The sequence below is a fragment of the Bombina bombina genome, chromosome 4 (assembly GCF_027579735.1).
Source record: "Bombina bombina isolate aBomBom1 chromosome 4, aBomBom1.pri, whole genome shotgun sequence".
Lineage (NCBI taxonomy): Eukaryota > Metazoa > Chordata > Amphibia > Anura > Bombinatoridae > Bombina > Bombina bombina.
Genome location: NC_069502.1, coordinates 461,704,410 through 461,725,068, shown reverse-complemented (window position 1 = coordinate 461,725,068; position 20,659 = coordinate 461,704,410). Strand labels below are relative to the sequence as shown.

At 39.7% G+C, this 20,659-nt stretch overlaps 1 protein-coding gene across 1 annotated transcript in view; it reads left to right on the top strand.

The window, feature by feature from the left end:
- The window catches only part of ECE2 (endothelin converting enzyme 2), a 282,303-nt gene that overhangs the window by 162,797 nt on the left and 98,847 nt on the right, over positions 1-20,659 (top strand). Inside the window, exon 14 of the mRNA XM_053710343.1 lies at positions 5,444-5,547. Within this exon, the coding sequence (XP_053566318.1) occupies positions 5,444-5,547 (104 nt within the window). The remainder of the gene's footprint in view (positions 1-5,443; positions 5,548-20,659) is intronic.

Below are 20,659 nucleotides of genomic sequence, written 5' to 3'. Positions count from 1 at the left end.
ATATTAATGAGTTTTTTGGGTTCATTGAGAACATGGTTGTTGTTCAATAATAAAATTAATCCTCAAAAATACAACTTGCCTAATAATTCTGCACTCCCTGTATATATATATATATACACAGGTGTGTATATATATATATATATATATATATATATATATATATATACAGTGAGGCCTCGGTTTACGAATTTAATTCGTTCTCCGGGTCGTTTCGTATTGCGAAAAATTCGTAAACCGAAACACGTTTTCCCATAGGAATGCATTGAAAATCAATTAATGCGTTCCGGAGGTCCGAAAAAATTCAAATAAAGTGTCCAAAAAATGCTCCAAAAGGCTCCAAAAGGCTTAACAACTTGCTGCAAATGGCTCCAATGTCTCCAAAAGGCTCCACAACTTGCTGCAAATGGCTCCAAAAGGCTTAACAACTTGCTGCAAATGACTCCAAAAGGCTCAACAACTTGCTGCAAAATGGCTCCAAAACCTCTCCAACACCTCCACACTGGTACCCAAACTTCATTAATTCAATCATACTTGAGTATGCAGGGGGCACAGGGGCCACTGGTTTCGTATTGCGAAAAATATTCGTAAACCGAGGGGGGCAAACCGGCATTTTGTTTCGTATTGCGAAAAAAATTCGTAAACCGAGTCAATTTTTCTTCAAATTTCGATTTCGTAAACCGAAATTTCGTATACCGAGTCGTGCGTAAACCGGGGCCTCACTGTATATATATATATATACAGGTGTATATATATCTGATGTTTTTTTTGGCGTTATGAGTAAAAAAGCAGCGTTAAGCCTCATAACGCTGCTTTTTTACTACCGCTGCTATTACGAGTCTTGTAGGTACAGCTGTCCCGCACACTTTTTTGGCCTTACCGCAAATCAACTTACGCAATTTGCTTATAGTCTATTTTCAATAAGACTTCCATAGTGCCGGTATTACAAGATTTTTTTTTTTAGGCCAAAAAGTGAGCGGTACAGCCTATCCCGCAAGATTCGTAACGCATTCTAAAGTCAGTAGTTATGAGTTTTACACTACAAAGTCGTAGCATAAAACTCATAACTAAAGTGCTAAAAAGTACACTAACACCCATAAACGACCTATTAACCCCTAAACCGAGGCCCTACCGCATCACAAACACTAAAATAAAATTATTAACCCCTAATCTGCCGCTCCCGACATCGCCCCCACTATAATAAACATATTAACCCCTAAACTGCTGCACTCCCGCCTCGCAAACATTAGTTAAATATTATTAACCCATAATCTACTGTCCCTAACATCGCCACCACCTACCTACATTTATTAACCCGTAATCTGCCGCCTCCAACGTCACTGCCACTATACTAAAGTTATTAACCCCTAAACCTAAGTCTAATCCTAACACCCCCTAACTTAAATATAATTAAAATAAATCTAAATAAAACCTACTATCATTACCTAAATAATTCCTATTTAAAACTAAATACTTACCTGTAAAATAAACCCTAAGCTAGCTACAATATAACTAATAGTTACATTGTAGCTATCTTAGTGTTTATTTTTATTTTACAGGCAAGTTTGTATTTATTTTAACTAGGTAGAACAGTTACTAAATAGTTATTGACTATTTACTAACTACCTAGCTAAAATAAATACAAATTTACCTGTAAAATAAAACCTAACCTAAGTTACACTAACACCTAACATTACACTACAATTAAAAAAATTACCTAAATTAAATACAATTAACAAAATTAAATACAATTACCTAAATTACAAAAAAAACAAACACTAAATTGCACAAAATAAAAAACAAATTGTAAGATATTTAAACTAATTACACCTAATCTAATAGCCGTATCAAAATAAAAAAATGCCCCCCCCCCAAAAAAAAACAAAAAACCCTAGCCTAAACTAAACTACCAATAGCCCTTAAAGGGCCTTTTGCGGGGCATTGCCCCAAAGAAATCAGCTCTTTTACCTGAAAAAAATACAAACAACCCCCCAACAGTAAAACCCACCACCCACACAACCAACCCCCCAAATAAAACCCTAACTAAAAAAACCTAAGCTCCCCATTGCCCTGAAAAGGGCATTTGTATAGGCATTGCCCTTAAAAGGGCATTTAGCTCTATTGCGGCCCAAACCCTAACCTAAAAATAAAACCCACCCAATAATCCCTTAAAAAAACCTAACACTAACCCCTGAAGATCCACTTACAGTTTTGAAGACTGGACATCCATCCTCAACGAAGCCGGGAGAAGTCCTCAACGAAGCGACAAGAAGTCCTCAACGAAGTCGGGAGAAGTCTTCATCCAAGCCGGGAGAAGTGGTCCTCCAGACGGGCAGAAGTCTTCATCCATCTTCTATCTTCATCCATCCGGCGCGGAGCGGGTCCATCTTCAAGACATTCGACACGGAGCATCCTCTTCTTTCCGACGACTAACGACGAATGAAGGTTCCTTTAAATGACGTCATCCAAGATGGAGTCCCTTAGAATTCTATCAGCCTATTGGAATTGAGGTTGAAAAAATCTTATTGGCTGATGCAATCAGCCAATAGGATTGAGCTTGCATTCTATTGGCTGATTGGAACAGCCAATAGAATGCGAGCTCAATCCTATTGGCTGATTGGATCAGCCAATAGGATTGAAGTTCAATCCTATTGGTTGATTGCATCAGCCAATAGGATTTTTTCAACCTTAATTCCGATTGGCTGATAGAATTCTACCAGCCAATCAGAATCTAAGGGACGCCATCTTGGATGACATCATTTAAAGGAACCTTCATTCGTCGTTAGTCGGTGGAAAGAATGCGGATGCTCCGTGTCAGATGACTTGAAGATGGACCTGCTCCGTGCCGGATGGATGAAGATAGAAGATGCCGTCTGGATGAAGACTTTTGCCCGTCTGGAGGACCACTTCTTCCGGCTTGGATGAAGACTTCTCCCGGCTTCATTGAGGACTTCTTGCCGCTTCATTGAGGACTTCTCCCGGCTTCGTTGAGGATGGATGTGCGGTCTTCAAAACTGTAAGTGGATCTTCAGGGGTTAGTGTTAGGTTTTTTTAAGGGTTTATTGGGTGGGTTTTATTTTTAGGTTAGGGTTTGGGCCGCAATAGAGCTAAATGCCCTTTTAAGGGCAATGCCCATACAAATGCCCTTTTCAGGGCAATGGGGAGCTTAGGTTTTTTTAGTTAGGGTTTTATTTGGGGGGTTAGTTGTGTGGGTGGTGGGTTTTACTGTTGGGGGGGTTGTTTGTATTTTTTTTTTTCAGGTAAAAGACCTGATTTCCTTGGGGCAATGCCCCGCAAAAGGCCCTTTTAAGGGCTATTGGTAGTTTAGTTTAGGCTAGGGTTTTTTTTTATTTTGGGGGGCTTTTTTATTTTGATAGGGGTATTAGATGAGGTGTAATTAGTTTAAATATCTTGTAATTTGTTTTTTATTTTTTGTAATTTAGTTTTTTTTTTTGTAATTTAGGTAATTGTATTTCATTTAGTTAATTGTATTTAATTTAGGTAATTTATTTAATTGCAGTGTAGTGTTAGGTGTTAGTGTAACTTAGGTTAGGTTTTATTTTACAGGTAAATTTGTATTTATTTTAGCAAGGTAGTTATTAAATAGTTAATAACTTTTTTAATAACTATTCTACCTAGTTAAAATAAATACAAACTTGCCTGTGAAATAAAATTAAACCCTAAGCTAGATACAATGGGGCATATGTATCAAGCTCCGATTGGAGCTTGATGCCCCGTGTTTCTGGCGAGCCTGCAGGCTTGCCAGAAACAGCAGTTATGAAGCAGCGGTCACAAAGACCGCTGCTCCATAACCTGTCTGCCTGCTCTGAGCAGGCGGACATACATCGCCACAATACAACCCGATCGAGTACGATTGGGTTGATTGACACCCCCTGTGAGCTGCTGGTGCAATGCTGAATACGGCGAGCATATTCAGCGAGGTCTGGCGGACCTGATCCGCAGTGTCGGATCAGGTCCGCCAGACCTTGATAAATATGCCCCAATGTAACTATTATATTGTAGCTAGCTTAGGGTTTATTTTACAGGTAAGTATTTAGTTTTAAATAGGAATTATTTTGTTATTAATAGTAGGTTTTATTTAGATTTATTTTAATTATATTTAAGTTAGGGGGTGTTAGGGTTAGACTTAGGTTTAGGGGTTAGTAAATTTAAAATAATGGCGGCGACGTTGGGGATGGCAGATTAGGGGTTAATAAATATAATGTAGGTGTCGGCGATGTTGGGGACAGCAGATTAGGGGTTAATAAGTATAATGTAGGTGTCTGCGATGTCCGGAGCAGCAGATTAGGGGTTAATAAGTATAATGTCGGTGTCGGCGATGTCGGGGGCGGCAGATTAGGGGTTAATAAGTGTAAGATTAGGGGTGTTTAGACTCGGGGTTCGTGTTAGGTGTAAACATAAAATGTGTGTCCCCATAGGAATCAATGGGGCTGCGTTACTGAGCTTTACGCTGCTTTATTGCAGGTGTTAGACTTTTTCTCAGCCAGGTCTCCCCATTGATGTCTATGGGGAAATTGTGCACGAGCACGTACAACCAGCTCACCACTGACTAAGCAGCGCTGGTATTGGAGTGCGGTATGGAGCTCAATTTTGCTCTACGCTCACTTCTTGCCTTTTAACGCCTATTTTATAAAAACCTGTAATACCAGCGCTGTAGGTACTGTAAGTGAGCAGTGACAATAACGTGCAGGTTAGTACCGCACCCCTCATAACGCAAAACTCGTAATCTAGCCGGAATATTGCAAAAATATGATTTTTCATGTTTTAATCTACTTAACTGCAAAGGGCTCCAAATACACTTCTATATATGTATACATATGTATTTATATGTGTGTATATCTCTGTAAATACATATGTACACATATAAATACATATGTACACACATATAAACATATATATGTGTACATACATACACATCTTTAGACATGTATATGTATGTATCTTTATGTTAAAGCCCTTTGCCTCATATTTTTGAGCAACTAAAAACTTTTTTGTGCAATTTTTGTTTTAAATATTTTTTTTTATAGTGTTATTATAAGTGTAACTGTACTTTTATGTGTTTTGTGACACTTTTTTGTTTCGCGAAACAGTTAACCAGAGCTCTAAAGACAGTCTATCCCTACACGCTTTAACTTCAATTGTGCGCAAGCAATCACGATTACTTTCAACTTGTAATATGAGCGCTACAAAAAGCCAGGATAAACCCATTTTCCACTTGCGTATAACTGTTAGCACGCCGCTCGTATTCTGGTCCAAAAAAAGTATGAAAGTATAATGCAAAAAGAGTTTACTACATATAATCTAACATTATAAATAGCAATGTCAAAGTGTTTATAAATTCCCTTTAAAGTATGTGAATTTTATATTTTCAACAACAGTTACTCTAATTTTCCTTCTAAACTAATCTTATCTGTTTTTTTCTTAGTTTGAAGTAGCAGAGGATTTTTTCTTTCAGAACATGCTGAATTTTTATAACTTCTCAGCAAAACTGATGGCTGAGCAGCTGAGGAAACCCCCAAACCGAGAGCAGTAAGTGTTATATACATAAATATATTCGCCCATATGTACATATCTGTTTATCTCAGACCACAAACACACACTGGTCCATTAACCCTGACAAACAGTATTACATAGGATCTGTGTAAGGATAGAGACATAAAAGGCAAAAACTGAAATTTACATGGGTGCATTTCAATTTTGAAGAAAAACATTTTGCAATATACTTCCATTATTATTCAAACACCAAACCTTCTTAGAGAGTAAGCAGTGGCTTGTATGACATAAATCCTGATGATTTAGTCACGTTGCATATGTACGTATGCTGCTTAAACAGCAATAACTTTTACTAGAAGCATTTTTTCTAATGGAGATATATAGCAAAAAATGCTTTTATTTCAAATTGAAATGCACCTATGGACATTTCAATTTTGACCTTTCTGCCCCTTTAAGGCCCTGTTTCACCAACAAAAAACACTAGGGAAACTCACAGCACAAAGTGCCAGATAAAAAGTGGAACAAAAGTGATATTAGCGCTCCACTGACTAATGCCAGCACATGCTAATGCGTGCATTACAAATTAAGCGTAATGTGAATGCTAGCTCGCATTCGCATTGCTAAAAAATAGCGCAGCAATGGCAGCAAATTGTAAATATATATATGTATATGACTATATACATTTATGCATTAATATGTCTATGTACACATATAAACACATTCATATATATGTCTATAAGCATATATATTTACTGGGAACACACAGTTCCCATAGACCGCAACCATTTTTTTCTAACACCCCACTCTCGCCAACTTTACCCCCAAAATACTGCCTAGTGCAGTTATTTTATTCAAAAATTAAAATGGTACAATTTTTTTTTTTTAATAAAATACACTACACTGTATTTTGGGGGCATTTGGGGTATATTTATAAGATTAACCAGAGATCTATTCTCTGATTAATTTTATAAGCGCTAATTGCGACTTACCCCCATTTTTCTAAATGTCCCTTAATTGCCCCAAAAATACAGTGTATTAATCTTTATTAACAAAAAAAAATACTAATATTTTATTTTTTTATTTTTTTATAAAGTAACTGCATAAGGCAATTATAAGGAGCTAAAGTTGGCGGGTGTGGGGTGTTTGAAAAAACAAAAACTGCACTGAAAAGTGCCTTTACTTTGCGGTCTATGGGAACTGTGTGTTCTCTGTAAATATATACTATGCTTATATACATATATATTTATGTGTTAATAGGTGTATATGCACATATTAACACATAAATATGTATGTATGTAAGCATATTATATATTTACACTTTGCTGCTTATCGCTGTGCGACTTACCCCCTTCGCTGCGCTAGATCTCATGCTGTATCTAATGGCATGAGAATGAGGCTAACAGTGGAGCCTATGATAGAGCACTCTCATGAGCGCAATGTTTCCGTGCAATGCGAACGCGAGGTCACGTTTGCATTGCACCTAACTTGTAATACCAGCACACATTTGTGTGCTCTGGTATTACAAAGTGAAGTGCAAATATTGCTTTTGCGGAAGCAATATTTTGCACTGCACTTATAATCTAGCCCTAAATTGTCTAAGACTTGATGATTCAATAACGAGGCAGCTAGTTGCAGCTTTTGAGCACAGGGGTACTAAAATATTCACAAGAAACAGGAATCAAGATCAGAAGTTCCAATGCTAGTCTTTAAAGAAGAGAATAACAAGATCATTTACACCAAACCATAAAAACTGATGTCACCTTCAGATTTTCCTTTTCAATTCTGAATTATAAGTTTAGAATTATTGCATTTGTGAAGGGGAATGCATACAGCAGTTCTACTTTTCTGGAAGAGCATCCATAGCACAAAATTCTGTAGACAGAAAATGATTATTTGAAGCCATCAGTTTTATGTCTGGCATGTTCAGGAATTCTAGCTTTTTTTGTTTGCTATTATGCTCTCCTGGCTTTCCTATTTTCTGGAGGAAACAGATAATTCATCTAGAATACAGGTCTTTACATTAACTCCTTAGTGAGCAGACCATTTTTTTTTTTAAGAATAGTTTTTTTTTGAGGTTACAAACAAAATGATAATACAGAACAGAAAAGAAAAAGATTAAACCATTCACAATGATAAATCAGAAGCAAAGTGCTTACAAACATCCTAGGAAGTACATTTACTGGCAATATCAGAAGGTCTCCGGCATTATAGTTATACAAATAGGTTACATGTTACTGCAATATTTCCGACCAGGGACGCGACTGGATGTACCCAAGCATCTCAGTTGTGTCACATGCAGGCAATAACCATGGGTCGCCAGGTTCTCTGTTATGCACTTCCTTAATAATCTGTAGGGAGTACGCCACATCTAAATGGATAGGGAATGGAGTCAGATGAAAAATATCAAAAGAGTAGTATCTGACAAGTAAGGCTCAAATGTAAAACCTACGAAGGACATAGAAAGTAAAGAGCCTGTAATAAGAGGACCTCGTTTTACATTGTGATAATGATTTCCAATGTTTATCATACAGTTGGAACGACTAGGGTGCCCGCAACATCTATCAGGGAGGGGGAGGGTAAGGTACAGTAGTGTTCCACTGGCTAGGGTAAAGGGAGGGTGTGGGGGGCGCCAAGGGGAGGCTCCCGAGTGTGGGGAAGGGGTTCTCTCAAAGTCTGTATATATTGATGGGGGGGGGAGTTGGCAGTGTTTATTCTGGAGGGCCTCTAATAAGGAAGGCAGTGTTGGGTTCTAAATTAGTGTGATCTATTTCTCAGATATGCGTCCGAGGGCTCCCAGATCAGGCAGTGAAAAGTCGGTATATATTGATGGGGGGGGGAGTTGGCAATGTGTATTCTGCAGGGCCTCCAATAAGGAAGGCAGTGTTGTGTTCTTAATTAGTGTGATCTGTTTCTCAGATATGTGTCCCTAGGCTCCCAGATCAGGCAGTGAGTGTCTAGTTGTTGTTTGGCCCGGTGCACACTTTCCTCCATAGATTTAAGGTACCCGATTAAGTCCAGTACCCCTTGCCATTTTGGGGGCTGGGTCTTTTTCCAATTTCTGGCGATCATAAGTTTGGCTGAAAGTAATATATATATCAGCAAGGATTGATTATGTAGCGGGATCATCGGGATGTTGAGATGCAAGAGGGCCAGGGCAGGATGGGCAATGTCCGGAAGGCCCAGGCTGGAGCAAAGCTCCTTCGCCTTGGACCAGTAGGTGCTTAGGAATGGGCAGTTCCATCATATATGCAAGGGGCTACCCATCTCTCCGCAGCCCCTCCAGCACTGAGCAGAGCATGTAGGATAATATTTCTGCAGCTTGGTTGGGACCAGGTGCCATCTCGTCAGCAGCTTATAGTAAAGTTCATACAGGGTGACACAGTGTGCGGCGGCCCTGGTGGAGGTTATGGCTCGTATCCACTGTTGAGAAGTATACTCCCGCATTCATTCCAACTCCCAAGCCAGAATATGTGGTGTTTTGAATACAAAATCATTTTTTAAGAGGCATAGGTAGTGCGTTGATAGGGGGTGAAATAGTTCCATCGAGACTCCCACAAAGTAAGTTCTCTTGGGGTTTCCCGAAGGAACCCCCAGGACCGCAGTAGGGATCTCAGTCTCATCAGATCAAAATGGAGTTTAGGAGGTATTTCTAGGTGTTCTATCAGCTCATCATGACTAAGGAGGCGGTCATTAGCATAGAAATCGTTGATGGAGATGAGGTGGGAAGTCCTCCAGGCATTAGAGTGGGTATTGGGGAGGCTCAGTAATAAACCAATGATAGAGTGGACTGGGGCCGGATGGGGGGCAATATCCGAATTATGTCTTATTCTGAGCCATGCTTTTCGGAAATCCTCAACTATTGGATTTGAGATCACTGGTTGAGTAGGGCTGTGCTTGGGAACCCATAACAGATCTGCTAGCTCGACATAGGCCGGGAGGGAGGCCTGCTCCAATTCACGCCACCTAGTAGGAGGTAAGTTGGGGCCCCATGCAGACACATGGGATGTCATTGCTGTTTCATGATAAAGGCGAACGTTGGGGAGGCCAACTCCTCCCTGGTCCACTGGATTTTGGAGTATGTGGGCCGCCACCCTTGGCTTTTTCCCTTCCCAGACATAAATGTTAAATAGTTTTTGGAACTTTGTTAGGAGGTGCGAGGGAACTTGGAGGGGCAGGCATCTGAAGATATAGGTCAGTTTTGGTAGAATCATCATCTTTATTGCCGCCACTCTTCCCAGCCACGATACCTCTTCATATATTTTAGATTTAAGAAGGGTATCTATCTCCTTTAGTAGAGGGAGGTAAATCTCGTTGAGGGTTATAGTCCAGTCATGGGATAGGAACACCCCTAAATGTCTGACTACTTTAGTGGACCGCTTAAATGAAAAGGTCCTTTGGAGTGTCAGTAACTCTTTGGGGGGAATCCCCAGAGAATAAGCTTCAGTTTTAGCTACATTAATTTTATAGTATGAAAAGAGTGCCAAAATACCTTAAGAGGTCGAATAAGGGGGGTAATGATGCTACAGGGTCTGATAGGAAGATGGCTAAATCATCAGCAAAGAGAGCCAATTTTTGCTCTGTGTCATGGATCATGAGACCCTGGATGACCAGACCATCCTAGCCTTCCCACACCACTAACGATCGGTTACTGCCTAAAGGGTATTGCACTATGACTCAATATCGAGGCATCGCTGCAATACCCTGATAGCTGCTAGAAGCAATTGCAATTGCTTCCAGGACTCAATTTGACTGAGGACATGCCAGATATGTCCATGATCATTAACTGCTATTTTTTGGAGGACGTAAGGGGCTAAAGGGACATTTAACCCAAATTTTTTCTTTCATGATTTAGAAAGAGTATGCAATTTTAAACAACTTTCTAATTTACTTCTTTGATCTAATTTGCTTCATTCCCTTGATATTCTTTGCTGAAAAGCATATCTAGATAAGCTCAGTAGCTACTAATTGGTGGCTGCACATAGATGCCTTGTGTGATTGTTAAAAAAAATAGCAATACACATGAGTGAGCCAAAGGATATTTAAAAAAATGAAGCAAATTGGAATGTTGTTTAACCCCTTAGTGACCAGAGCATTTTTCAATTTTCTTACCGTTAAGGACCAGGGCTATTTTTACATTTCTGAGGTGTTTGTGTTTAGCTGTAATTTTCTTCTTACTCATTTACTGTACCCACACATATTATATACAGTTTTTCTCAGCATTAAATGGACTTTCTAAAGATACTATTATTTTCATATCATATCATATCATATAATTTACTATACAAAAACACCAATGCTAAATAGTTTCTAAATTTTGTCCTGAGTTTAGAAATACCCAATATTTACATGTTCTTTGCTTTTTTTGCAAGTTATAGGGCAATACGTACAAGTAGCACTTGCTATTTCCAAACCATTTTTTCCCCATCAAAATTAGCGATAGTTACATTGTAACACTGATATCTGTCAGGAATCCCTGAAAAACCCTTCACATGTATATATTTTGTTTTAGTAGACAACCCAAAGTATTGATCTAGGCCCATTTTGGTATATTTCATGCTACCATTATACCGCCAAATGCGATCAAATAAAAAAAATTGTTAACTTTTTCACAAACTAGGTTTCTTACTGAAATAATTTACAAACAGCTTGTGCAATTATGGCACAAATGGTTGTAAATGCTTCTCTGGGATACCCTTTGTTCAGAAATAACAGACATATACAGGGAGTGCAGAATTATTAGTCAAGTTGTATTTTTGAGGATTAATTTTATTATTGAACAACAACCATGTTCTCAATGAACCCAAAAAACTCATTAATATCAAAGCTGAATATTTTTGGAAGTAGTATTTAGTTTGTTTTTAGTTTTAGCTATTTTAGGGGGATATCTGTGTGTGCAGGTGACTATTACTGTGCATAATTATTAGGCAACTTAACAAAAAACAAATATATACCCATTTCAATTATTTATTTTTACCAGTGAAACCAATATAACATCTCAACATTCACAAATATACATTTCTGACATTCAAAAACAAAACAAAAACAAATCAGTGACCAATATAGCCACCTTTCTTTGCAAGGACACTCAAAAGCCTGCCATCCATGGATTCTGTCAGTGTTTTGATCTGTTCACCATCAACATTGCGTGCAGCAGCAACCACAGCCTCCCAGACACTGTTCAGAGAGGTGTACTGTTTTCCCTCCTTGTAAATCTCACATTTTATGTTTGACCACAGGTTCTCAATGGGGTTCAGATCAGGTGAACAAGGAGGCCATGTCATTAGATTTTCTTCTTTTATACCCTTTCTTGCCAGCCACGCTGTGGAGTACTTGGACGCGTGTGATGGAGCATTGTCCTGCATGAAAATCATGTTTTTCTTGAAGGATGCAGACTTCTTCCTGTACCACTGCTTGAAGAAGGTGTCTTCCAGAAACTGGCAGTAGGACTGGGAGTTGAGCTTGACTCCAACCTCAACCCGAAAAGGCCCCACAAGCTCATCTTTGATGATACCAGCCCAAACCAGTACTCCACCTCCACCTTGCTGGAGTCCATCTGGCCCATCAAGACTCACTCTCATTTCATCAGTCCATAAAACCTTAGAAAAATCAGTCTTGAGATATTTCTTGGCCCAGTCTTGACGTTTCAGCTTGTGTGTCTTGTTCAGTGGTGGTCGTCTTTCAGCCTTTCTTACCTTGGCCATGTCTCTGAGTATTGCACATCTTGTGCTTTTGGGCACTCCAGTGATGTTGCAGCTCTGAAATATGGCCAAACTGGTGGCAAGTGGCATCTTGGCAGCTGCACGCTTGACTTTTCTCAGTTCATGGGCAGTTATTTTGCGCCTTGGTTTTTCCACACGCTTCTTGCGACCCTGTTGACTATTTTGAATGAAACGCTTGATTGTTCGATGATCACGCTTCAGAAGCTTTGCAATTTTAAGAGTGCTGCATCCCTCTGCAAGATATCTCACTATTTTTGACTTTTCTGAGCCTGTCAAGTCCTTCTTTTGACCCATTTTGCCAAAGGAAAGGAAGTTGCCTAATAATTATGCACACCTGATATAGGGTGTTGATGTCATTAGACCACACCCCTTCTCATTACAGAGATGCACATCACCTAATATGCTTAATTGGAGTAAGACAACATGCATAAAGAGGATGATGTGGTCAAAATACTCATTTGCCTAATAATTCTTCACTCCCTGTATGGCATTGGCATTGCTTTTTGGTAATTAGAAGGCCGCTAAATGCCGTTGCGCACCACACTTGTATTATGCCCAACAGTGAAGGGGTTAATTCAGTGGCGTCACTAGGGTTGGTGTCACCCGGTGCGGTAAGTTATGGTGTCACCTCCCCCCCAGAAAGCAAACACACACAAAAACACAGGCACACACACATACAAACACTCAGACACACTTAAAAACATACTCAGATGCACACACAAACACTCGGAAACACACTCAGACACACACACACAAAAACACTGAGACACACACACACACACACAAAAACTCAGACACACACTTACAAAATATGTAAACTGCACTGCATTAATTATAAAGCTCATGCCTAGAGCTGCTCCCTGGCTCAGCAGAGCATCAAATGAAAGATAAACAGAGCACTCTAAAAATAAATCACTAAAGAAAAGGTTTAGGCGCAAACTATGAAAATTCTGCTCTCTGACTCTGTTCCAAGCCTGTCAGTGCACAGCCCCGGGCCGCGTGCCTACTGCTTCTTATGGCCAATCACCTCTACACTCTGCCCACCCCCTGCCCTCCTACCTGTTCAGTGTGCACTTAGTGTACGGTAACCGTAATGGTCTGGTGGGCATCATACGTGGCTCCTTCACTTTAAAGACAGTGTCAAACAGTCATGCGGTCAGGTGCCAGGCATCCCCTCATGATTTGCCAGTTCCCGTTTAGAGAGACAGCACAGCAGTGAGTGACTCCACTGCTCCACATGTCACTGAGCAGTGAGCACAGATAGGCAGGCAGGTTTAGGCTAGCAGCGCAACTTTGCAAGCCCCACGGCATGCCCACAACATTCACAGCGAAATTGGGCAGGGGAGAAGCAAAGTACAAACAAGCAAAAGCAGCCGGGAAAACTATTTGTTGAAATTGCAGCACTGGCTCAAGGGGCAAAAAAATTGTGTGTCTACAACTTCCCCAGTCCCACCAATGTTCACAAATGCCAGCCCCTCTAATAAAAAAAATCTATGCATCTCAACATTGTATTTCTTTGAATTTCAATAAAATTAAAAAAAAATAAAAAAAAAATAAAAAAATTTTTTGTTGGTGTCACCCCCTGGAGGGTGTCACCCGGGTGCGGCCCGCCCCCCCCGCCCCCCCCCCTAGTGACGCCACTGGGTTAATTAGGTAGCTTGTAGGGTTCATTTTTAGCTTTAGTGTAGAGATCAGCCTCCCATCTGACACATCCCACAGCCTGATCCCTTCCTGACCCCCCTCAAACAGCTCTCTTCCCTCCCCCACCCCACAATGGTCACTCCCATCTTAAGTACTGGCAGAAAGTCTGCCAGTACTAAAATAAAAGTTTTGTGTGTATATATATATATATATATATATATATATATATAGTTTATGCAGTGTAGGTTCCCCCCAAACAGCTCTCTTAACCTCCCCCCTCTTCCTATTTGCGGCCATCTTAGGTGCTAGCATCTGTCTGCCAGTACCCACTTTGCAATAAAATTGGGCTCATGTTTATTTATTTTTAAATAATCCCATTTTTTCCATAGTATAGCTGCCCTCCTCAATACCCTAGCCCCCTCCCAGATCCCTTTCCCAACATTTAATCCCCCTCTTCATCCCTCCAACTCACAAATTGTTTGCCATAGTGTAAGCAGTCCCACCCGCTCGCGCCCCTCTCACGCCCCCCCCTCACACACACCCTCCTGCCCTCCTCAAGCTCCCTCCAGCGATGGGCTGCCCACCCGCCTTTCTCCCACGCCACCAACGATCGTCACTGTTTGCTTCCAGAGCTTAAAACCCCTAGGGACGTACAGGGTACGTCCTTGGTCATTAACAACCGTTTTTTGTAGAACGTACCCTGTACGTCCTTGGGTAACGGGGCTAAAATTGTATTCTCGGGGGTGTGTTCGTACAGCGTCCGTGACAGGACACACTTTCGAGAGCTCCAGAGGATTTTCTAACAATCTGCCGATTATTGGATCCCAAGAGAAACAACATTCATACAGAATTTCATCATATATCGCTATTCACTGCCTAATTAAGAGAGGAACATTTTGATACCACATCTGATCTCTACATGAATCTGGAGACCCGGCTCTGATGTAATAGGCCTAAAGCGGCAGCTTACTAATAGACAGTACCCCCCCCCCCCCCTCCAGTGACCCGGGTTTTTTGCTCACTTCTGGGTAACTAAATCTAATCTATACAGACACTGAGCAGCCACAAATCTGATACAGAGCAGCCATGTGCGATCACACTTTATTTAACAAGCTTGGTGCCCAATACCTAAAACTGGAAAGGCTACTACAAACCTTATATGACAAGGCACCATCAGCAGAAGCTCTGGAGCAACTTATATCAATTTCCATAAAGCCTGCCGAGTCCACAGCAACCTCACATAGACCATCCTCGTCTGCCAATGGAGAGCCGGCTGAACAGGAACCTCCTACATGCACCTCAGATAGCATGTGTATTCTTTTATTGGAGCCTAACGAGAAGATGGCAACAACAGATAAAAGCCCACATACCGCACTGAAGGGCCCCGGTGCGGCCAAAACAAAAATTTAATTACCCATCTTGCTGCTGACAGCACCAATCGCCATGGTCCTAGCAGACGAACTAACACAGAATATGAATGACAGGCTAGACGAAACTGCTCTTAACTCAGATTCACTGACTCCGGATCAGAAGCCCAATACTCCTCAATTGTTAAAGGGACACTGAACCCAAAATTTTTCTTTCATGATTCAGATTGAGCATGAAATTTTAAGCAACTTTCTAATTTACTCCTATTATCAAATTGTCTTCATTCTCTTGGTATTTTATTTAAAATGCAAGAATGTAAGTTTAAATGCCGTCCCATTTTTGGTGAACAACCTGGGTTTTCCTTGCTGATTGGTGGATAAATTCATCCACCAATAAAAAATTGCTGTCCAGAGTACTGAACCCAAAAAAAGCATAGATGCCTTCTTTTTCCAATAAAGATAGCAAGAGAACAAAGAAAAATTGATAATAGGAGTAAATTAGAAAGTTGCTTAAAATTGCATGCTCTTTCTGAATTACAAAACAAAATTTTTGGGTTCAGTGTCCCTTTAACGCTACATAGAGGAAACATGGGGATCGCATTTACAAAAGCTTCCAGGAATACCTACATCCTGGAAAGTAGGATTCTGCCTCAATCATATTCTCTTCCCCTATTTGGGACAAACTCTACACCGCATAACCCTCCTCTAGATGCAGCACCTCCTTCTGCATTTACTTTAAAAAAATCCCTCTATTTCTTTAATATGAATATAAGAAGGATCCAAGAGAGATCCACACTATACATAAATGGGACTAAAAGGAGGATAATATCTCATAAATTGTAATTAAATTCTACGTACAATGTTTATAACTGTACTAATTATACGCTATGTACGTTTGTAACTGTACTAAATATACATTAATATGTTAGTTTGATCTATGTACTATGCAACTCCTCAATAAAAACATTAAAAAAAATTGTATTCTCTACCTGAATCGTGAAAGAAAAATGTTGTGTTTAGCGTCCCTTTAACCCCCCTTTAACCCTTTAAAGACACAGCTTTCAGTTTGCTCAATTGTTTTATGACGGAAAAATTCCGTCATATGTCCTTAAGAGATTAAACCTTTCCTAAGAAGTAAAAGATTAAGGAATTTCTTCTGAGACACCAACAGCATCTTAACTTAGCTTATCGAAAGGGCCACATTCTGCAACATTGAAGCTGCAGTATTCTTAATGTGAGACACAGAATATTCCGTCTCATCCAAGTCAGAGGAAGGTAAATATTCTGCAATACCCTAACTATGAGATATTTGTGGATTCCATATCCAGAACCAACCTTAGCATTTGCAGGGCCCTGGGCAGGTTACATTTGCGGGGGCCCTCAGCCCAGTGCCCTTATTCCCCTCCCCTGTATGCCCTGCCTCATGTATGGCCCACCACAGTGCTGACACTTAATGATACCTATATAAAGAATATCACAAAATATTTGACCTCCTGATGCCATAAAGAATTCTCATAAACTAAATACAACATATACATTGCACCATCTCATAACTTCTGACATTGTGCTGCCCCCCCCAAATAGTGGGGGCCTGGGCGGGTGCCCCTCTCACCCTGCCCAAAGGGCAGGCCTGACCATATAACACCCAGGCTTTCCAGGAGTAGCTGGAAGTTGGCAATATGTGACAGCTCCAGGCTTTAATACAAATATGATACAGCCTTAAAATGGTGAACTTTAAAGGGACAGTCTAGACAAAATTAAACTTTCACGATTCAGATAGGGCATGTAATTTAAAACAACTTTCCAATTTACTTTTATCATCAAATTTGCTTTGTTTCCTTTGTGGTATTTTTCAAAAGCTAAACCTAGGTAGGCTCAAACTGAGTTCTAAACTGTTGAAAACCGCCTCTTAGTTCAGAGCATTTTGAAAGTGTTTCACGGTTAGACAGTACTAGTTCATGTGTGTCATATAGATAACATTGTGCTCACTCCTGTGGAGTTATTTTGGAGTCTGCACTGATTGACTAAACTGCATGTCTGTCAAAAGCACTAAGATAAGGGGGCAGTCTGCAGAGGCTAGATACAAGGTAAGCACAGAGGTAAAAAGTATATTAATATAACTGTGTTGGTTATGCAAAACTGGGGATTGGGTAATAAAGGGATTATCTAGCTTTTTAAACAATAAAAATTCTGGTGTAGACGGTCCCTTTAAGCAAAGCAGTTATTTACAAACCACAGTGTCTCCCTGCTTACCCTGCGGAATGCGTAGCTCATAAGTGTCCAGGTGGCAACCCTAGCCCTAGTGCCACCGCACCTGCTGCACCAATGGTAGTTCCGCCTGTAATCCAGCAAAACCTCTACCCTTTCTGGCCCCTTATCCTTTGGATGCCTATGAGAGAGATACCCTATTTAGGACTAGATTACAAGTGGCGTGCATTTAGCTATTTTGCTTGAGCATAAATTTCACTAGATAGAAACTTTTTGCGCACATTGGGTAGCGCGTGTATTAGAAGTTGAAAGCAAAACGTTTACGCACGAGTGAAACCTGACGCATGCTTTATGCACACTACTTCCAACACCCGCAAAGAGCTGCGATAAATGCCTTTTCGCTCACGCATAACAATTAGAGTGCAACTCGTAATGTAGCCCAATATGAGCGCTATTGATTTAACTTGCACAATGTCCATCTGAAGTTACCCAGGGCAAAGACACCTATCAGGCTTAGAGATTTCCTTATATTGATCTGAAGAGTTGTTTTTTAAATCACAGACATATACTTCCTACTACAATATTTTGCCTTCATTGCTTTGGTATTTTCTAATCTTGATTTTGGTGCAATAGTTATGTAGTCATGTAGGTCACTTACAGTTGACAGACAGATAGATACTTGACTTTGAGCAATGTGATCACCATGAAATTTAGAGGTATGTTTTGAAAGCAGATTTGATTTTTTTTTTTTCTTTTTCATGTGTGTTGCTTTTCATGGGGATTGTGAAGTAATCTTTTTTTAATATATTTATACATATTTATAAGATTTATTTTATACACATTTCTGCTTGCTCTTTAACATTTCTTGTAATATTATAAAATACAATCATTTGCTGTTACAATGTTAAATAATTAGTATGCCCTTGGTAAGATCATGACAATGTTTCCTCTCAAGAACAGCCGCTGCTAACAATGGCTGCATGTCATTATCTCACTGTGATAAATTCAACAACATCCTCTCCAGTCTGACATGTTTCCTATGATATTATGTGCAACGCATTAATTAAAGACTAGGGGAAAATGAAGGAGCATTAGTAAGAGATTAGGCTAGAGTCATAGATGCTCTTGAGGTTACGAAGAAGCCTTGTGATGGTGAGATAATTTTGTGAAATTCACTGAGCCTCACTTCAATTATATTTACCACATATACGTTGGTTGGCATTCCTGCCATTAATTTACATTGTTATGTGAGGTACCTAGTACATAAACATTCACACAAGAAAGAAGAATCTCTTCTTGTCAAGGAACGCTTGCTTTGTTTTGTTTGGTTATTAATGTTTTACTCAGAGTCCAGAAACAGGCCAGAGGGTCTACAACGGATATAGTTTTAAGGAAATCCAGTAGTAGGCTTAGGGCATATACCATAAAGACAGTCCATCAGCAGAGTACAGATAGGGGTAAGGCAATACCAGAGTCCAGTGATCTAGCCATGGTCAAACACAGCTGTAAGTCTTAATCCAGAGGTCACAATAAAAGGAAGAATCCAGGAAGGTTAATCAGATCCAGGGATCAAAATTCAGAGAGGGAAACATGATACCAATGCTAAGAAACAGGTACAAAGTACACTAATGCCTGATAACTGAATGCAAAAAAACATGCAGGATTTAAAGAGACAGGCTCTACCCTTAAGGTCTGAGTACATTTGCATGTCTCTTGTTATGGGAAAATAGTCTTGCTGGATAGAATGAAAGGTGTCTTGGAGACCTTGTAGACACAAATGATGAGCTGCCCATAGGTGTTTTGGGGGATTTTTCATCTACACGAATGACAATCATGCAGAATGTATAAAGACTCTATTGCCCTTGTGGAGCATCTAGACTCACTGTCATGCCTCACTATTGCAGAGCTAACAAAGTTACCTTGTTTTTTTTTTTCTTTCAAGTTTTCTTTTTTCCTTATGTTAATGTGGTCTATTTTATTAAGGGAGATTTTTCACCATTTTGATTTGTTGATTCTGTAATGTTTTAAAGGTGTTTTAGTGATGCCGGTATCCTTCACAGTGTGTTGAGGTGAGACAGTACAAGATGATGTTTTGTTGATTTTAATAGCAACTCACGGATGTAACAAGGGACAAGTACATATTTATTTAAATTATATAATTTCTATTTGTGATTATTAATACAGCCCCCTAGTATTACTGTTCCTATAATGGCACACACCATACAATAGCCCTACTGGATTGGAATACAGCTGTCATTTGCTCAAAGCAATGCTAAAGTTACAGGGACATTATAGTCAACCTTTTTTCATGTAAAAGAGAACATTTCAAAATGTTTTTCAGTTTTTTAGAGCTCCTGCTGTTTTGTTGTCAGGACTGCAGAGGTGTGTCCCTCTCCACCAGTAACGCAGTTATCCCTATCAGCCAGTGAGCATCAGTAGGATGTACAAAGCATTATTAGTCCAATTTACAATTTAAACTGCTTTTACTTGTCATATTATAGGGCATAAAATATTTTGACATGTGTGAACCCTGCAGAAAATTTATTGAAAACAATGTCCTTTCAAATAGATGCAAAGCCACTAGAAAACCACATATTAAGTGGGTTTTCTAATGGTTCCTGTAAAGCAGGGGTGTCAAACTTATTTTAGTCAAGGGCCATTTTCCATACAAGTACAACTCACGTGGGCCGCACACTACCTACATATCTTGTCATTGCTAAACAGTGCAGTGGCATTTGCTATAACTGTATACATTTCAAAAGATTGTGTTCTGTAACTCCTAATTAACTTACTCTGGCTTGAGGAAATGTGCTCTAATGATTTTAAGAAGGTGAGACACACGCTCCACCTACGACCCACTGTTTATAATAGTGATAGACATACCTGTTGTACATAATACAAAATAATAAATACATAGAAATATATATAAAGTATGTGATTTTAGTTAAAGAGAAAATGATAGAAAGGAATGGAAAGAAATGATGTGGGAAATCAGTGCTACCATAGTAATGAACTGCATGTGTTAAAGAAATCATTATGCACTTATCTGTCTTTTTCTTTTTAATAACGTATGTTTTAATGTATGTGCATCCCTAACAGTAAGTGCAAAATTAGGTTGAGGGCCGCATGAGGCCCGCGGGCCGCCAGTTTGACACCCCTGCTGTAAAGGATTGGAATGGTTTTGAATTTAAAAAACGACTAAACAGCCACATG